Below are 21,154 nucleotides of genomic sequence, written 5' to 3' on the forward strand. Positions count from 1 at the left end.
ATCCCTTATTTTTAACCATGGAATAATGTTAATATTCCAAATATAAAAATCATATGTAATAATTAGATTAGTATTTATTAATTTGTAATAATTATTTACCTAGAGCTTTTGGTATATCGAGCTTTTACTTTTGTAAATAGTCTATTGTTCATTTGCTTATATTCTCGGTCAAGTAAGTTTTACAGAATTTTATATTTTTCTTGTGCATTGTGGATTGTGGCTGGAAATTATAAAAGAAGAAGAAATGTTTGTTTTCCCTTTACCCTGTCAAGCTTCAAAAATAATTAAGGTTATATTTTAGAAAAATGTTTTAAGTCACACTCTAATGAAATGTTTTATTAAACGTAAATTTTCGTTGCATAATAGCCTTAGATGAAGATTTAAAAATATATAAGATGGCAAATAATGTAAAAAATAATATTATAAATAATATGACAACTCTAAAGCCAATTCATGGTAAGTATAGGTATATCTAAAACAAATGGGGTATTAACAGTTTTTAGCAGTGTTTATTTATGACAATATATTCTGATGTTATGTTTAGATTATTTATGGCTGTGCAGGGAATTTTAATTATTTCTTTCTAATAGTAAAACTTTCTAAAAAGGCATTGTGATTATGAGTGAATATTTTAGGATCTAATAACTTGGGTGCAAAACTATCTGACTGCCAACCGAGTACTTCAAAACCTATACACATTAGGAGAGTTGAACAGGCGTTGAATTTAGATCCATTCTTGAGAACATTTAATAATTCATCACCGAGTAGTGACAGTGAAAGTAGTGATGACGAAGATGATTTTGAAGGCATAGACAGCTTGTTAAAAGATGAACCACATTCAGCAAAAGATTATTATAATTTTAAAAATGTATCGTCTCTCTCTTCACGCAAATGGTTAACTAATGTGTTATCAGAAAATATTGATACTGGCCCTGAAGATGCACCTTATAAATGTTTATTAAAAATGCATGCCTTTCAAAAAAGAGTTAGGAAAAGTAAAATGGTAAATAAGAACTTAAATTTATTATGTATATATTATAAATTTGATACTCTTTTATAGAATTTTGATCAGTCAATGTTTTATGGAGCAGGTTTAATTAGTGCTGTGGATCATTATCCAGATATTGAGAGAAATATCCCTTCATCTATGAGGAAGGTAAAATTGTCTTCTTTGAAGGAAGATGCAAAATCTCCTCTGTACGATCCAGATATTTTAGATGATATTTCGGTATTATTTTACTTTTATCTATGAATAATTTTTGCATTTACAATATTTCTAGGATGAGCCTTGCATTAATCTTAATCTTGAAAATGGTATAAATGAATATCCGAATTTAGATGGTGATATTGAAGATAATAATGTTAATTCAGACTATTCCCAGTCTAATATACCAGCACAAATAATTCCCATCCCTCCTCCAATGAATTCACTAAATCATAACTCATCAAAAAGAAAAAATAAAAAATTTAAGGATGATGAATCTAAACGTAAATGGGAAGAAATGATGACTGTTAAAAGAAGAAAAATGTTCATTAATATAGCTAAAAAAGAAATTGGCAAGCAACATCGAGCTAAAAGCAATAAACATAAGGAAATGTTACTTCAGTGTAAGAGAGTTGCGTCTCATTGTGTTAAGTATGCAAGGCAAAAAGCTGTAAGTAGTGTTTTATAAGTTTCATAATTATTATAAGTATTTTTTTTTTAATTAATGTCTTTTTAGCTTCAGTCTGCCAGGACTGTAAAAGAACAGCAATGGAGAATGAAGAGGTTAGCAAGAGAAAACATAGCTTATTGGAAGAGGTCGAGGCGCTTTGATAGAGAAGTTAAAAAGAGACTTGAAAAAGAAGCTGAGGAACAAAGAAAAATGGATCATGAGTTAATAGAAGCTAAGAGACAACAAAGAAAACTGAACTTTCTTATTACACAGACAGAATTATATGCTCATTTTATGTCAAAGAAATTAGGGACAGCCTCTGCAGAAGAACAACTGCGTATCCTTAGCCAGTTGGATGAGGAGAAAATTGCTAAATTAGCTGGTGATGACTATGATTGTGAGACAATGAAAGAGAAAGCTAGAAAGAATGCCCAAGATGCTTTCCAGAGTGAAAAGGCCCGAACAAGAAATTTTGATCAACAAGCAAACTCTTATCTTACTGAAGTTGAAAATATAGATGGTGAACAACCACAACCCAATATGTTTAAGGGAAAGTTAAAAGGTTATCAACTAAAAGGAATGAATTGGTTAGCAAACCTTTATTCCCAGGGTATTAGTGGTATTTTAGCAGATGAGATGGGTTTGGGCAAAACAGTACAGAGCATTGCCTTTCTGTGTCATATTGCAGAAAAATACTGTATGTAACAACTTTGTTTTCTAGAACTCATTATAATTTAAAACTAATTTTTAGCTGTTTGGGGTCCTTTTTTAATTATTTCACCTGCTTCTACTTTACACAATTGGCAACAAGAAATAGCTAAATTTGTTCCAGATTTTAAAGTAGTTCCTTATTGGGGAAATCCAAATGAAAGAAAAATTTTAAGGCAGTTCTGGGATCAGAAAGATATTTATACCAAAGATGCCAGTTTTCATATTGTGATTACATCTTATCAAGTAACTATCACTTACCTGTTTCCTTCCTTCAGTAGCTAAAACCTACTTATTTTTAGATTGTTATTACTGATATTAAATACTTCAACAGAATAAAGTGGCAGTACATGATCTTAGATGAGGCTCAAGCTATAAAAAGTACAAGTTCCATGAGATGGAAAACTCTTTTGGGATTCAGTTGTAGAAACAGGCTTCTCCTCAGTGGTACTCCAATACAGAATAGCATGGCAGAGCTATGGGCCTTACTCCATTTTATCATGCCAACACTTTTTGACTCCCATGATGAATTCAATGAGTGGTTTTCAAAGGACATTGAAAGTCATGCTGAAAATAAAACAGGCATCGATGAAAGTATAAACTTGTTAAAACTATTTTGTTCCGTTTGAATACATTAATTAATATTTTTAGAGCATTTATCAAGACTTCATATGATTTTAAAACCATTTATGTTAAGGAGAATAAAGAAAGATGTGGAAAATGAGCTTTCTGACAAAATAGAAGTAATGGTGTATTGTCCTTTAACAACAAGACAAAATTTGTTATATTTAGCTTTAAAACAAAAAATAAAAATTGAAGATTTACTTCATTACTCTGTTGGAGGAGGGGATTCTCATAATGTAGATAAAAATTTTACATCAAACCTCATGAATCTAGTTATGCAGTTTAGGAAAGTGAGTATAATTAACTTAAACACAAATATATTGATATTTCAAGGGTTTCTCTTTCTAAGGTATGTAACCATCCAGAGCTGTTTGAAAGAAGAGATGCCAAGTCACCATTAAGAATTTATCCAATAATTTATAATATTCCTTATTTAATATATGACGCCAATGTGAGACAGAAATTATATTTCAAGTTAAATAAGCAGCTATGTTTTACACCAAAATACATATATGAAGCTTGCTGGTCTAAAAATTCAATATTTAACTTCATGGTACATATAGGTTTGTCTGTTGACGAAATTTTTAAGATTTTTTTGGGAGATATTATAGCGAGGTGGAAAAGTTATTATAATTTTCAAAAACGACAGAAAATAATTTTTGAACGGACCCTATGGCACTCTGAATTATATTCAAAGCCCAGTTTAGATTTGAAACATACTTTTAGACTTAACCAAGGACAGGTTGAAAGTAGTAACGTTCTAGAAGATTTGCTGTTTGTTAGAAAACTCACTGGCAAAAAAGTGGTCTACACATATCAAAAGCACACTTATCATTCAATGCCAGAAACGCTAGAACATAGAAATATAAGATTTAAAAAGTATAAGTTAAATGAGAATGATAATGTGCATGTAGAAAATGTAAATAATCCAAATATTTGCGAATTTCCACATATTAAACGATCTCCTAAGGAGTTCCCATGTGAAAAGACTGAACTACCTTCCTATTTATTTTTTAGTATACCAAAAGTGAGTTTTAATTATCTACATGTAGACACTAAAGTGATATTTCTTTTTTTTTATTAGGTATCAGCACCAAGACTTAGTATATATTGTTATTCAAGAAGAGCTGCTTGGAATTTACAAAGACATATAGATGATTATAGTTTTAACTCTTTAAATTATTGTTGGTCTGAGGCAACAGGAAATATATTCAGAGCTAGATCATCAGAAAGTATATGCCCTGTCCCATCTAGTTGTTTAGAAACTGTAATGCCAGTGCATGGTTGGTCAAACATAGCAATTCCAGATAAAGAGAGCTTGGTTACTGATTCTGGAAAGTTATTTGTTCTTGACTGTCTACTGAAGAAACTTAAAGAGGAAGGTCACAGAGTACTTATTTATTCTCAGATGACCAAAATGATTGATTTACTAGAAGTAGGTTTTAATTTCCCTGACTAAGACTATTATTAATGTTGATATAATTTAAGGAATACATGTGGCACAGGCATCATAAATATATGAGGTTAGATGGCTCTTCAAAAATATCTGAACGAAGGGATATGGTTGCAGACTTTCAGGCTAGAACAGATATCTTTGTTTTCTTATTGTCTACAAGAGCTGGAGGCTTGGGAATTAATCTAACTGCAGCAGATACAGTAAGTGACAAATAAAATTCAATTTTTTTGTGAACGGTGCTGGTTAAGTTAATGAAATATCTATTATAAAATTAAAGTCTCTATTTCTCCTTTTTAATCCCCATACTTTTTTAATGTAACATAGCTACAGCAAAGAGTAGATAAGACAAGAGACGACAGTGAACAAAGAAGTCGAATTTCGCGAGAGAGATGCAGATATATTAAAATTTAAAGGTCCCATCAAGTCCCATTTTGTCTGTTGCCAAGTATATTTCTTTGAAAAATAAACAAGATTTTCTGAAAATAAATTAATAATATAAGAAGGATATAAAGTAACGTATGTTAATACGGAAATGTAAATTTTTAGTTTAGGTTGGTTTAGGTTCTTTTTTCGCAATGTACTGATAATATCAAAGAAACAGAATGACTAAAGTTGGTCGATTTCAAAGATAAACAGATAAAATCTGAAAATCTGACAACTGCGCATTTTATTTATTCGAACCTAAGATTTTAGGACGCTAATCAGCTGTGCTAATCAGGCTTAAACATAAACAAATCTGATTAGTTGTTTTCTTGCATTTTTGCCTTTTTAAAGTGTGTTTTCAGAGTTTTTCGATATATTATCGTTTTGAGAGTTTTTAAGGTTTAATTTTAGTATCGTTTTTATTGCGTTCTAATTTGTAATTATTGTTAAATATGAATACTGAACAGGACACGAGTAGCAGGAAAAGACGAGATGGTGGCATTGTGTGTGCTTATAAAGACTGCAAAAATAGGTCTTGTTCTTCGACAAACATAATATTTCACTCTTTTCCAAAGGATCCTGAAAAGTATTTTTATAGAAATATACTATATAATTATGTTATTAAACTAAATGTAATCCATAGATCGAAGACATGGTTAGAAGCTTGTAATTGCGAGGATTTATTAAATAAAAATTGAGCAACTCTATTTTTTTGTACATAAACTCCACATTGTGATATTACACTTGTTCAAGTCCATATGTAAAAAAAATACACGTAAATAAAACATTTCTTACAAATCGACTTGGTCACTTTCTCTTGTTTACCAACGATATACAAAATATTGCTTTTATTATCTTTATTCCCCGACAAATATGTTTCTAATTATAATTTATTTTATATAATATTTAGAAAACTCATTTTTTTTCGTTTCTATTTATCTCTTTACCCACACAGTAACTATTTATAAGCTATACAGGCAAATTTTAATAATAGTCTATTTCAAATTTCCCGCGAAAAAGTTACGAAAATTTAAAGGGACAAGCGAGACGAGGTCACTCTCCCCACCACTCAAACATGAAAGGTACCGCGCGAACTGTCGTCTCTTGTCTTATCTACTCTTTGGCTACAGTGTGTAGCTACAATGTGTTTAAATGGGCGTTTAATTTTAGTTACACATTTATTTGTTAATTAAAATAATTAATTTTACCCCGATATTCTACTTGTTTAGTACAGTGAATTTAAAAATCCAGTATCTGTAGGTAATCCAAAAAGAAAGTACGTTAACTTTAACAGCTTTTTCATGACATGGAAACAATAATTGTACATTGTGCAAAAATTGAGTTTTAGTGTTGGTGTAAAAAATTTCATTTTTTCCCGTCATTTATACATCGAACCGGCATATCGTATAAGTACTTCAATAAAAATCGTTAATAAAAAAAAATAAAAAAAAACGGACGTTAAAAGAAAAATATCACATGCATAAACTTTAAAGCGCTCTGGTGAAAAATATGATTTTTGCAGATATGCCGGTTTGATATGCCAGCGACGATTTATTTAAGTCATATACCACTTAATAAGCAATCTGACTACTTTCATGACGTCAAATGCGTTGTCCGAGCCTTTATTTTCACGAAGGTTGTGCTACAGCTAATACAATAAATATACAAGATAGAAAAATATATTATAGGTTTTTTGAGATAGCTAGTTGTAATGCATAGTAGGTCGCTATTAAATGTTTTTACAAAGTCTTTGATAAAACAGCCGAGTTGAAACCATAATAAATTTATTACAGCTACTCCTTGTGTTGAACTAATGAAAGTTACGAGCTTAGAGAATTTTCGCAACATATGACGAGGTAGAATTAATGTGGATAAAATCTTAATATGATTGGGAAAATAAAATTTATATTATACAGGAACGAATATTGCATGTGTGAGAAGCAAGATACGATCTGTGGTTATTGGAAAAGAATCTTAGGAATCATCGATTTCGAAACATCCTTTAAATGTGAAAAGTTTTCTCATTATTCACCCCGCAATGTGAATGGCAAATAGTTTATTTTGCAATAAACAGGAATAAAAGAATGCTTGTCTCCTTTTCGATAATGTCACATTTTCTTGTATAATATAAACCTGAGATGAATAAATAACCACTAGCAAACGGCATTGACATTATAACAAATTATCGATTGTTATAGGTGATTTAATTCATAAGTACGCCGATTCCGGGCCGCAGTCAATCTGCACGACCCGTTCAAGTTATAATACTTTTTATTTATAAATTCGTAAAAAAAAAGAAATTTTTTTATCGTTTACAAAATAATAAATATAAATTGAGAATGACTTTTGTAAGTAATTATGATGACTTGACGAAAAGACTCCGGGTAGTCGCATAGTACATGCACAAATTATAGTAACAACTGGCTACACTTGTTGACACTTCAAAGAACCAATGTGAGTTGTTTTAAATTAAAATTGAAAGCTGTTTTTTCTGCTGCAGAATTTTGTGCAAATCTCATTGGTTTCCCGCCTCCAAGAATGTTATTTCACACACAATTTACAATTTCTTTTTTTACATTTTCACACCTCCAAGAATGTTATTGTGGTTTTCTTATAAGGCAAAGTTTCTGCAATCTGTTTGCAGTTATTTGTTGTTTCGTCCTAGTAGTTCTTAAAGTTTTGTTTTGCATAACGTAGTAGTGTAGACAACAGATTATATCTGACAGTGATAAAATCTTAGGTTGACAAATTAAGGTATGTTGACATTTGACTGGTTTTGCATTATTACCTGTTCATTCATTATAATTTAAAAATAGATGCAGTTTTTCTTAAATTACTTAAAACCAGCTTGTCCAAAATTATTCAAATTTGGCATGTGTATTCAGCATAAGCAGACCTTTAAAAAACTTATTTACGATTAGCTGTAAAATTAATAGGGGAGCCAATATTTGGACAGTTCAAAATTTGCATTGGATTTCCTATGTTTCCAACGACGATGCAACACCCGGTATATTGTGCTTGTCCTTTGACACACTCAACTTCCAATTTAAGTCTAGAGAAGTTGCAGTAGTTTGATGAGACTCTACTAGTCACTGATCTCCGCGTAAGGTGGGTGGCTGGTCCTAAACGAATCCGCTCGTGCAGTTTGATCTGGCCGTCGCATAACGGATGCAACGTCCACGTACTTCGACAAACATGCTGAGAGAATCACGCTGAAAAGTTCTCAGCGAATCCACGGCAATCGGCATACGTCAGAGCATTCCGCGGCCACAGACCGTCCATTAACAGGTAGCGTCACGGAGAATACAAAAGTTGGGACAAAAACTGGCCGAAAGGCAGACCACGGTATGCAAATAATGTTATCGCATCTATTTTAATTTCTTTTTTTTTCTTCGGATTGTTCTCATAATCGGGACCCGCGAGCTACCTGCCTACCTACCAGTGGTGGCTGGATATATGGGGCACAAGGTTGCCTAAATATACTTATTTTATATTATATCCAGCGGATAAGTTATTATATCAACGTCATTTTCAATTTCCTAATACTCTGGCTGTAAAAGATATGTCTTGTTAAGGATAACTATGTCAGAGACAAAGTGGATTCTTTGTTAATCATGATTTATGTAGACGAAACGTCATCTCTTGATTTTATAAATTATTTACCATTTGTTTTCTTCCGTTATTATATAATAATATAAAGATACTTATAAATAATACGAGTGTTGTCTTTTATATTTTGCATATAGAGGTAGATAAAAACAGTACATAACTTTTGAACATCATATTTTTTCTAAGTATTCTCCACGAAGAGAAATGCAATTTTGCATCCGTTGGAACCAATTCTGAAAGTAGTTATTTCACTCGCTTGTTGGTACCTTCAAAATTGTGTTTTTGAAGGCGCTGACTGCATCTTCTGGGGACTGGAACATTTGACCACGCAGTTCATTCTTAATTTTTGGAAAAGTAAAAAAAGTCGTTAGAACTGTTTACGTTTTGGGGTATTTTATGTAGTAAGTGGAAATAAATGGCTAAAAGGTCTTTATCGGTTTGACTATAATTAACTTTGTGTTCATTCATCATACGTGATGCACAACTAACTAATTTAAATACATTATTTTCATATTGTTGAAACATACAACACCCTAAACCGTTTTTAGATGCGTCACATTGTAAAATTATACTTAAGACATTTATACTTAATTCTTGATATTTTTGTGAGCGATACTTTAATACTTTAACTGCCTTCATTTACGTATTTTTTTGTACTTAACGACTGCGCCATGTTTTACGTTTTAGGGTATTTTATGTACTAAATGAAGGAAATAAGTGAAATATTGTAATTATATATTGAAGTTAAAGTAAATTAACAAAACATATCAGCTGATAACTTATAATAGACAAGAACACCAATATGTCTGAATGACATATGTCTAATAATAGGGCGTGGCTACAGGCACGTAAGACGGAACATATTCGAACAAAAACTTAGGTCGGGATCTGTGTGGAGAATTTGTGTGGAAATTTTCTCGACATAATTCTAGTTTTCAACTGACTCGTCAACTTCAAAAATTCAGTTGAAGCGGCCTTAAACTTTGGCATTAAGTTAACTAAAGATGATAGTTAATTTTAATATTTGATATATGTTTACAGACGCCTACTATGTTTATATATGCAAAATATAAAAGATAACCCTCGTAAGTAATAAATAGCTTTTAAAACGAATTGAAAATTTGTCATTATTTTATTTTTTTCTGTTTCCAATCAAAAAAATTCACGAGTCACCGCTGCTGCCCAGTACCCATTTGTCCTGAAGATTTATTGGGCATCCACCGTTAGTTCCACAACAAATTCATTCACTTCTTTATGTTCGCGTTCATTTTTTCCTTTGCATATCCGTACAGCTCGCTTTAGAACTCCTTATATTTATTACAGACATTATTTGTTGTTTGCTGTTGCTAAATTACGTCAATTATAATGTGGTACATTGGATAGCACAATTAAAAATATATTTTCTGCTATATCATATAAATATTTTCATGATACACACAGCTTGCTCTATCATGATATACAGGGCTGTTCGAATTGTATTCGGGAATCTTCGGCGGCGTATTCTGCAGATAATAAATTCCACGTTTATCGCGAATGTCTCTACAGAAAAAAATAATTTAAATAGTAACGGTCCCTGCTATAAGTGACTTAAAACGCGCTCGCGCAAGCGTTTTGTTTGAACTAGTGGATGACATAACAGGGCACGTGCACAAGTAACGCTAGACCTTAACAGCACCCTTTGGCAGGACAGGGGGCCGCCTTGAAGAGCCTCCGCATCGGATAAGGGCCAGTTAAATGTGCGCCACCCCCAATATCAAGATAATGAGCGGTGTTGTCCAAATAAAACCTGAAGTGACAGTAGATCCTCCCGATTGGTTCAGATCGGCGTCGTACACGAAAGGGGATGATGCCTCTGCGATCTGAATAGTCCGGAAAACCCGGGGTGGTTATCACTTCCTGGTTTGCACGTGCACAACGACGGATTCGTTTACAACCACATGGCATTTTCCTGTTCCGCGTACAATGAAATCTCGATAGGCCAGGGGTCCCAGTGCAAATTTAAAATTAGGATTTTGTGATATTTTGTGTTCTGAGATGTCTACATACTAAACAGTATTGGCAAAAATGATTAAAAAAAAATAAAATCAGATTTTATTTTTATTTTAATAGAAAATATTATTTAAATCGGATTTCCAAATAATTATGACTTATTTCCAATAAGTCCTATCCTAAATGGCTAAATCTTCGTAACTTTGTGCGATAACGATAACATTAACAATTCTACGGCGCGTGTAATTTTTCCCCATCGGTCACCAATATATTCCGCAAAACAGTCACTCGCTTAGATGAAAATATTTTTTTTTCAAACGTCACAAAAGTATTACTATTTTTTTCATTTTAACGCCTATTAGGCATAAACGTAAAGCACTTTTACACCTAAGCACAAAAGTACAAAAATATATTATTAAACTGATATTAAGTGTCAAATTCAACGAGTGTACAAATTGTTGCTCGATATTGCCACGTTTAAAATTGATTAAAAAATTATTTGTAACGTTTGAAAAAAAATAGTATGTTCTATTCGGAGTAAAAATGTACTTTTTGTGCCTCCCTGTAATGTTGGACTAGCTTTACGCTGGTCCGTCAAAGGTACAGCCTCGTCAAAAAAAGTATAATTTTCACTCCTAATAAAATAATACATTATTGTTCAGAATAATTATTATTTTAGTTCAGAATTATTTTCAGTTATTATTGTTCAGAATAATTATTATTATTAAGTCGAGAATGAAATTAGTATTATCTAATATCAAAGTGAAAAATACTTACTGCAGATCGAACTTTCGGGAGAAATTTGGAAATAACTAGAAGCTTTGAAAGTAGAAGATAAATTGGAGAAGGCAGATCAAGATACAGCTGTTTCAAAACAGATACAAAACAGCATATTTTCTCTGCTGACAATGATTATAGATTCTCGGGGACTACTACTACTAACATTATATATTTTTCTGATTATACGGTTCTGAAATAAATTTATATTGACAGTGGTGCATAAGGCAATTAAAAAAATATGTGCGCTACTGGATATAATTGTCTAAATAAAGAGAGGAGTTAAGCGGGATGTGGTTTATCCGTTGTTGATCGGTATCGGGGATAATTATTAATAAAAAGATGAGAAAATTCGCTTCGGTGGCACAATATATAACAATAATTTTACGATAAACTTAATTGGCAATTAATGTGAGGCTCATTAATATTTGACGATTGGCAGAAAGAAAATTTCACACGGCCATCTCACGTACCGCCGTATTAAAATTCAATATATTCTCAGAATATTACCGCTTAACATATTCAGAAGCTTATGCTTCTCCTATTTATATTAGAGACACGTTACAATGTTACAACTTAGTAACATAGTTAGCTGGAAGAACATTTCCTTATAATAATTACAGTAACGTTGTGGCTACTAAAAAATCATTTAAAAAGCTAGGTCACGCATATGTTAAAAAACGAAACTTTTATTTGCCAAAATTAATTTGGTATGTAATATACTTCATTATATAACATTTTAAATTTTGCTTTTTCCTACTACTTTCTTGTGTGTGCTTTTTTTAATTTATTAAATATTAAGCACTAAGAATAAATAATAATTATCAGCACATGCAGATCTGAGTAAATTAACACTAGCTGACTGTAAAATAAAGCACAGTTGAAATAAGAGTTTGTTTATTTTCTCTATACTATCTTGGGTCTTTTAGTTATTGCATATGTAAAAAGCGAATCTTAATTACTAAAATTAATGTATTTTCTAATATAATCATAAATAAATATAATTAAAGAAGTCATTATACAACATTTTTAATTTTTGCTTTTTACTTCTACTTTCTTATATCGTTTTTTATAAGTTTATCTCAGATATTAAGAAATTACATGTTTAAATAATATATTTTTTAATATTTTCAATATATACACATCTGAAGTAAAATAATGCACTATTTTCCATTTAATATCTTGTGTCTTTTTACTACAAAAATACACAAGTATAGTTACTACTATAGGTTATAAGAGATATTTGCAGTGTGTTCCTTGTTTGTTTAAAGGTAATATTCTACGACAGCGACTGGAATCCTACTGTAGATCAGCAAGCTATGGATCGTGCCCATAGATTGGGCCAGACCAAGCAAGTCACTGTTTATAGGTTAATTTGCAAAGGTTCCATTGAAGAAAGAATTCTACAAAGAGCTAGGGAAAAGAGTGAGGTAAGTCGGTGAATATGTACTTAAAATATTATGTCTGACGGTATATGACTCGTTATGTGACGGCGACTCACCCTGTATATACCCTGGGTTAATCTTAAATAAGTGCAAATATTTTCAGGACTGATAGGTCTCGATAAAAGAAACATATTTTCTTTTTACTATTTTTGAAATAAGTCCAAAATAACCGAGTTATTTTACTTTGAAAATTTAAAAAAAAATTGCTTAAATTTTCAGAACCACTGGATCTTTTCTAGGTTTTCCAACTTGTAAATTTAATTTACTACCTATGTTGTCATATTATCAAGAAATTATGTTTCTTTAACTAAAAACTACAAAAATTCCAATTTTTTTTCGGAAGAAAAAAAAACAATCGTATTATTGGGGTCAAAATATACTGCCCCTAAAAATATTTGCACTTATTTAAGACTCACCCTGTATAAAGCTTTGATTTATAAAAAATTACTTCTAATTTTTATCTTATTTTTGTAAAAACCTTCTATAATATTAAATGAATTATTATAAAAAAATTAAAAAACACAAATATGTTGAAAATTTTTTCGTGAAACTGAAAATATTTCAAAGATGGATAAATTTAGGTGTAGAATATTTAAACCAAAATGTTTGGGTGGTATAAAAATAATACTATTTTATTGGGTGGTGTAAAAATATTATTTTAGATTTTTTTTTTGTAAATTAAACTGTAAATTATTGTTAAATACTTCTGTATTAATTGATTTATCATTTTATATCGGTTTGTGTGAAAAGCGCCGTATTTTAACGTAGTTGTGAATGATTTTTCGATTCGATCGCATTGTATAAATTAGCGATGTGAAATTTGCAGATACAAAAACTGGTTATAAGCGGTGGAAACTTCAAACCAGACACGCTAAAGCCCAAAGAAGTGGTATCTCTTCTTCTTGACGACGACGAATTAGTTCAGAAATGTAAGCTGTCTCTATCCCCGTCTTCGGGAAGTAATATATTAATGAATAAATAATCCATTTTAGATCACCTAAAAGTGGAAAACAAATCTACGACAGAGGAAACGAGGGACGAGAAAAAACGCAAATTAGCTTTTAAGGTAAGAAGCAGTCCAGTCGTTGGATTTTAATTGCCAATTACAGGTTTTTGGTCGTTAATTTCTAGACTATACCTGCCGCCGACGCTAAGAGAGCGCGTATGGATCCACCCAGTGGGAACCACGAAGTCGGCGAAGAGCCCATCCACAGCCCAGCCAGTGAAATTGAACCAGACGCCCAAATAGAAGAACCCGATATCATGAACGATGACGACTCTCCTATCACAAATAGTAAGACGCTCGTTATTCTTATTCAGCAAAAATACAGCATATCTCATATAAAACGCCCCCAAGATATACAGAAAGAACATTTCTATACAGTTTTACAAATAAAGTTCCCATCATCATACGTGAAAGTTTGACTTCGGCGATGGTTGATACTTTGAATTGTAGACAAGAAAAATTTTGTCTTTAGATTTTGATAATTCAATTTTATTCATCTGATATTATTAAATAAAAGGTTCTTTCGACACTCTAACTAAACGTTTTTGTTTTTCTTTACAGAATATACTGTTTACAACGTGTACGGGTCTACAGTACGGCCCAGACCTGCCGGTAGAGGGTTGACTCGGCGAGGAAGACCTAGGGGATCTAGGTCAAGGACAGGTGTTGGTTTGGGGCGAACGTCCAACTCAACCACAAATGGTCCTATGCTCCCGAGCGGAACCAATCGTAAGTCATACCAAATGCATGTTAGAAACTTTAATAATAGAAAAACGTTTGGTCGATATTAACTAACATTTTTATTTTATTTTTATTTCTCTGTATACTATGTTATAATATATATGTGATACAGGTAAGTATTCGTAATTTTCTTATATAGTTTTCGAACCGCCCTGGTATATTGCAAGTTTTATTTTGATATTAAGATATCTACGAGATATTCACGACTGTTACTTTTTAAATTGTAATCCTGTATACAGTATGTCCCCGGATTGTCTTTACAAGAGGATTTTTTCTTTATTCTAAAATAGTTAAAACTGTTTATACTTTTCCAAGTTTCTATACGGTTTTAGAGAAAATAAAAAAATATCAAAATATGGTTGAATTTTTTCCTAAGTCTTAAAAATCAAAAGGCGTTAATATGGTAATTTAGATTTCATTCTTTGATAGATGATTGTTATTAATTTTGATTGAGGTTGTATTTTGTGCTGTTAAAGTATCACATTTTTCGATAACTATTATCACCTTTCCATAGCATTGAACCAAATAAATTTTTGCAAACAGCGAAAAATATGACGTTAATTAAAATTCTATCAATTACAATCTACCGGGTGCGTCTCAAAAATTGCTCACCCCCTATAACTTTTTTATTTTTTCAGATAAAAAAAACGAGATTTCGTATGTTAGTATATGACATAAATTAGGCTTGATTACGTATTCAATTGACTATAACTTTTGATTTGCCTCGGTGTTTTGTTACTTTATTCGATAAAAAATGACACTCCGAATAGAATGACATATCATATGTCAACTTTTGACATTTTCGAATATGGTTTATTTGAAATTGCAATATGCGATTCATTACGACAATTTGACTCGAAATACCAAGTGTGTGGTACCAAATTATTCGTAAAAAATGCTTTTTTCAAATATGCTAAAGAGTCACCCTCGTTCCATTTGAAAAAATTGAGATATGATAAAAATACGGTTTGGGCATCTTTTAACCGGCCAGGACAAGATACGAATAACATTAGACAATCAAATCTATTTTATATAGTATAAAAGGGATTAATTAGTATAAACGGGATTAACTATTTTAGAACAAGCAAATTTTTTTATGAAGAATGCATTTTTCTCAAAATATCAATAATAAAGAAGTTGTTCTTCTTGAAAAGACAATCCGGGGATATACTGTAGGAGATTTTGGAAACTTACAAATTTTGAAAAAAATCAATGTTAAAAAAATGGTTTTAGAGAAAACCTTTTATTTTCACCGTTTCAATCGTAGTTTTATCTGTCTTTGAACGCGCTACTCGAATGAAGAATACGTGTTCAGCGTGCGATTAAGTTAAGTAAGTAGTTCGAAAATTAGGTTATCAGTGTAAAACGGCGTTTTGTTGAGTTTCGTCGGTAAAAAAGCTTTCAAACGGGGCCCATATGCTTCTTCATCCATCCACCTTGGAGGCCAAAAATAAAATGTAGGTCCCGAAACCGAACATCCGGGTTTCCTTTCGAAAAACGGCTGCATTCAATTGGCTTTTTTCCGTCGCCTTTTTTGTAGGCAAATCAGCGGCTGTGCAGCGACAGCTACCTGCGCAAAAAACTGCCACCTTTTTAGAACCACCTTTGAATAGATTTCCTAAAGGATATCCGCCAGATGCCGGGAAGAGTTGCCGCCTCCTATCCTGATTTTTGTTGCCCGTTCGATTCCCTCATTCTTATAATGGATAAGACGTTTTTTATCCTCCTTTTTTTGATGGACAAGTATTGAAAACCTCCAAAGGGCATGCAAATGTTTAGATCGCGCAAAAATATCCATTTGAGGCTTGATATTTATCGACTAATTTATTTTTTGTACGAATATACTAAGAATTAAATACAGGGCGACAATTTAAAAAGTGACAATCGGGAATACCAGTTGAACTTTTTTTGTCGAAAATAAAATCAAAATGACTAGTTTTCGAAAATGCTGCTTACAGTTAAAGACCGATATCTTAAGATTTTGCAAATTTGAAAGCAACGAAATTGCTTTTTTGCTGTTATTATTTTTGTCTAAGTAAAAAAATTGAGTTATACAGGGTGTGTCTTAAATAAGTGCAAATATTTTCAGGGCCGGTAAATCTCGATCAAAGGAGCATATTTTCTCTTTACCGTTTTTCAAATAAGTCCAAAATAACGGAGTTGTATTACTTTGAAAATTTCCAAAATTCTAAAAAAATTCCAAATTTAAAAAAAAATAATATAGGGTCGAAATATATTTTCACTTATTTAAGACTAACCCTGTATATCTACGGAGACCGATTTATTAGTTGATTTATGATATTTCCATCAAATCAATTGATTGACAAATACCACGAAAATCCGAAAGTGAGTCAAACAGACTGACTAGTTTTTTTACCGATAGAACTCTATTAGTTTATTCACATTCTTGATAAGAACTAGGCACTTTTATACCGTAATTAACATAACGAATACGAATACTGTTACTATGTTTAATATTGGTATACGAGAAATCTGGTATATTTTTAACAAATTCATAAAATTAATAGTTCGAGATTTAAAACTCTTTTCGGAACGTGAATTCCAGTATATTTGTACATAGATATTATTTATAAGTGTCTAGTCTTTATCTAAAACTAAGCCGTTTTTTATTATATCATTAAAATCAAATTCATTATGTATATAATTTTATATACAGGGTTTTAAAAAAGTGTATAGGGAATTATCAGATTTAATATGATTATTATTATTATAGATAACAATATACAATTTGTCATCTAATGCTCGCTTTATACAGGAGGGGGTGATTTTTTAAAAATAATATGTTTTTTTTTGGTATTTAGGGAAATTAAAAAGCAATCATGTCCCAAATTTGTTCACACTCATTTAGATAATATATTAATTAAATTAATCTAACATACGATTGCAAATTTACGTTTTTTATATTTTATGGATTATTTCTACTTATATTATTTGATAAAAATGTTTTGAGCGGTTTAAAAAATTAATTCCTTTCTTGCTGTTGAAAGCACGTGCTTTTAAATAATTCAGATTGAATTAGGTCTTCCGTTTTCAATTAGTTGAATATGAATGAGAATTTAAGAGATCATATTATTTATGATTTCAATTTGCTCTGCGGTAGCCCAGTTTGTAATTAATACTAGAGGTACCGAACAGTGATAAAATTTATACTCGTATATACGTTTACGCCGTTGATATATAAAGCGTTTTGTAGTTTTGTTTTGGATCGGTGTGATGCCTATCTATACGTTTAGGAAATTAAAACATCAATCTATCAAATGATTTGTATTTTATGTCCCATTAAATGGCAACAAACGGGATGGCGATAAATTTTAGATATTGCAACATCGTTGTGTTTTTCAATGACCTCTCTTTGTTTTTCGAATTAAATTTTCACCTTGTTTGCTATCCTTTTATATAGAGCTTTTTTAAGCAATTTCAAGTATGCAGTTCAAAAAACAAAGGCTAAAACAAAAACAATTTTAACTCGTTTTTTAACACAAACTGATATATCTTTTTAATTTAGGCGTTATTATTAATCATGATCAATAAACTCCATTCGAACTACATACTTGGCAACAGATAGCCATATCTTGGTGCAGAGGAATTAGTTAATTAGCACTGTAAAAGCAAATTTATGTAATACCGTAGTCCTATCACATTTCTCGAATTGTTCGATGGTCTAGTCGGTATCTCTAAGTCTGTACAGGGTGTCAAAAGTAGAAACTTATTCCTTAAGACATTTTCGTCTGTTTCAGTGCCTTTAAATTCAATTGGAGAGGTACAGACAGCGGATTCTGCATCATCCGTGTCCTCTACGCAATCGTCTCCTAGGGGAGCTGGTGAGATGTTCATCGATACCACCCCCGGGCTGCCCCTAGGGCCTGGGACGCGACGGGGTCCTGGAAGACCCCGTTTACGCCCATCGGGACCGGCAAATGCCGGTTCCAGAGCTAGTAGGCCGAGGAAACCTGCCAGGCCTCTACCTGTGCCACTGCCCTCCGATCCGGGGATTGTAAACAACTCATCCTGTACGCAGTATTCGTTCTACGATTTTCCAGATGACTGATCTTAGTTGATACCAGTTTCTGATTTCAGGAAAAAGAGCAATATTAGTGTTAATTGTGCGGTGTACGTCACAATTTTTTTGTAAATTCTATAGTGATGCAATAGAGTGATCAAATCGTTAATTTGAAGTCCGATGTATATCTGTATATACTATTAAATATTTGAAATGTATAAAGTGCCACTGCAGCTTAGGTAGTTTAGAGTGACACTGAAAACATTTTTTGAATACAATACATTGACAAGTGTCTTAAACAGTAACCTACCTATTCTGCGAGTTCGTTTTTGTAATTATTGTAAAGTTATTAATGGTCGTGTAGAAGAATATTTTGCCATTTTTTTAATTTAAAATCGTGTATAATAAATCTTCGTACCTGAGGACTAAGAAGATGTCGAATGCCTATTTGTGTTTAAAGGACTAAAAAAATTCGTTTATTTTTTCATGCGTGTTTGTTTTTTACAATTTTATACACATTTTATTTATTTGTTTCTTCATTGTCGTTATCAACTTTCGGCCTTTTTTTTTATAAAAGAAACTTTTATACATGTAGTCGTGTTAAAATATTTCAAGTCTAAATATAAAATTACGTGACCTTATAATATATGTATATTAATTAAGAGAATTATTTATTTTTAGAATTAATTTATCAATTTAGTTGTATTTTGTATATAAGTAGAACTTAATGAGAATATTTTAACTTTATCTGTAAGTTTAAGAAAACGAATCAATTGCAAAAATTAAACATTTTTAAAATATTTTTATTGTATTATTTTTTTCCCAAGTTTATATACAAGTTTATATACAAATAAAATAAACGAATACACAATAATAAATAGTGCAAAGTTATTATATTTGTTTTATTAAAATAAATATTTCCCTGGCCAGACATCTGATCACGTACTAAATTACTTTATAGTAGAGGAGCAAATAAACAGAATTCTTTTTGGAATAATAATTGCAATTCAATACATTAAAAAGAAATACACAGCAGTTTATTAATTTTCAATAATAAAATGAGATAAAGGAGTTACCTAATAAGTTATACAGGGTGTCCCAGAAATAAGTGCAAGTGTTTTAAGGGTGGTATGGTCAAAAGAAACATTTTTCTATTTAACATTTTTAGAATAAATTGAAAATAGCCGAGATATTTAACAATAAATTATATACCCATCTCTGCTTCTTCGACGCCCTGAGTTGCCCACATCGAGAAGAAGTAAGTAAATACTTGATTAAAAAACGTCTTTCAATATTCTGCGCCACACATCAATGATTAATTTACCTAGCATTAAAATAGTGGTGGCAAAACTGCGATGGCAGGCTGATTTAATGCTTAACCACATCCTAGATACATATTAAGTGTTCTTCTTTTCGATTTTACCAGTTTTGTCATAAAAAACGCAACACTAAACTTAAATACACTTTACCTCACTGTATTGGAGTGAATCAGTATTAATATTATATTACCATATCACTCTAGTTCAAGTACAAAATATATACAGATGATATAGAGATAGAGATAGAACCATAGAAAGAACGTGTTTGTCATATTTATATGGGATTTAAACATAGCATTCAGCCTATTCCTGCGGCAACAATTATTATTTTAGATCTCAGTAGACTATCTCAGAGACTATAATTATTAAGTAATTAACTTTTTTTTAAGTCTTCTACTGAAAATAAACTGTCATTGTTTATTAAGGCAATAAACATCCTAGAAGCTTTTACGTAATTAGAAATTATAAAGCAAAAAACGAATTTTAGTTTTATTTTTGCAACGATGTTGATGCGAGACTGTCGTATAATCGGAAAATTAGTTTTTCGTGACGAAAATGAAATTAAAATGGAAATGTTCGAAATAAAGAGGTGTCAGACAATCGGCAGTCTCAAGTGCTGAGGCTATGAACTTTCAAGAGCCCTCTGAAGCCAATAATCGATATTCTATTTTAATTTTCTCGGACAGGGCTGTATTTTAATTAAATTGAAACTAATTGTCTCTCTTTGACGTACATATAGTAAAATTACCTTAATAGTTATATCAAAAACAAATAAAAATTGTTAATTAAAATGTATTTAAAAGTTAGCTTTATAGAATAAATGCTAATCTATAGTGAACTTTAATTTTAGGACAAGTCCTATATTGCATTAGATAAATGTAGGGCTATGGTAATTTTATAGGTCAGATAAGGTGGCTTTAAAAAGTAGGGTATAAATAGTCTTTTCGTATTTGTATGACATGTGTCTCTTTTCTTATTCAGACTGACAAGATCTGCACATGGCTTCGTCTGCCAATTCCATCAGATTTAGATGCCTAAATTAGTAAGCTCATTAAATGAGCTTACGATGCCCTATTGGTAGACCTACTACAGCTTTGACTGAATTTCTGCACCATTCTAGAGATTTGTTGATTACTCACTGTTTTGTGGAAATTCTCTGTGCGTGCTGCTGAACCGCAAAACGGTTCTGAGCCTATCAATGGCATTAATGAGCATTGTTTGTTGGCATTTGACCCTCATGTTGGTGTTGGGTTTTGAACATAATCGAAGTAATAGATAACCCTGGAATATTTTAAAGTAGTTAAAAAAGACAATGGATGTATTTTATTTTTGAAGTTATTGCACAAATAAAATCCAATCGTTGGCCTCATTGAGATCTTTA

General features: G+C 31.5%; 1 protein-coding gene across 1 annotated transcript; it reads left to right on the forward strand.

The window, feature by feature from the left end:
- The first annotated feature begins 229 nt into the window (after window positions 1–229).
- On the forward strand, window positions 230–19,273 carry LOC115876733 (chromatin-remodeling ATPase INO80). Its single transcript, XM_030892637.1, has 18 exons — window positions 230–246; window positions 302–456; window positions 636–1,003; window positions 1,061–1,228; window positions 1,281–1,655; window positions 1,722–2,352; window positions 2,407–2,609; window positions 2,666–2,957; window positions 3,015–3,277; window positions 3,337–4,014; window positions 4,072–4,422; window positions 4,476–4,643; window positions 12,513–12,671; window positions 13,513–13,615; window positions 13,679–13,752; window positions 13,818–13,980; window positions 14,254–14,421; window positions 18,192–19,273. Exons 2-18 carry the CDS (start codon window positions 396–398, stop codon window positions 18,500–18,502), a joined length of 4,536 nt encoding a protein of 1,511 aa, XP_030748497.1. The 5' UTR covers window positions 230–246; window positions 302–395; the 3' UTR covers window positions 18,503–19,273.
- Window positions 19,274–21,154: the final 1,881 nt, after the last annotated feature.

The sequence above is a fragment of the Sitophilus oryzae genome, unplaced genomic scaffold (genome assembly GCF_002938485.1).
Source record: "Sitophilus oryzae breed Bouriz unplaced genomic scaffold, Soryzae_2.0 scaffold_1440_pilon_pilon, whole genome shotgun sequence".
NCBI lineage: Eukaryota > Metazoa > Arthropoda > Insecta > Coleoptera > Curculionidae > Sitophilus > Sitophilus oryzae.

Excerpts from the sequence above, each read along its gene's own strand:
- LOC115876733 (XM_030892637.1), top strand. The coding sequence starts at position 396 with ATGGCAAATAATGTAAAAAATAATATTATAAATAATATGACAACTCTA. Across the intron at positions 4,423-4,475 it reads AAATGATTGATTTACTAGAA|GAATACATGTGGCACAGGCA; the intron begins GTAGGTTTTAAT and ends ATATAATTTAAG. Across the intron at positions 13,616-13,678 it reads CGACGAATTAGTTCAGAAAT|ATCACCTAAAAGTGGAAAAC; the intron begins GTAAGCTGTCTC and ends AATCCATTTTAG.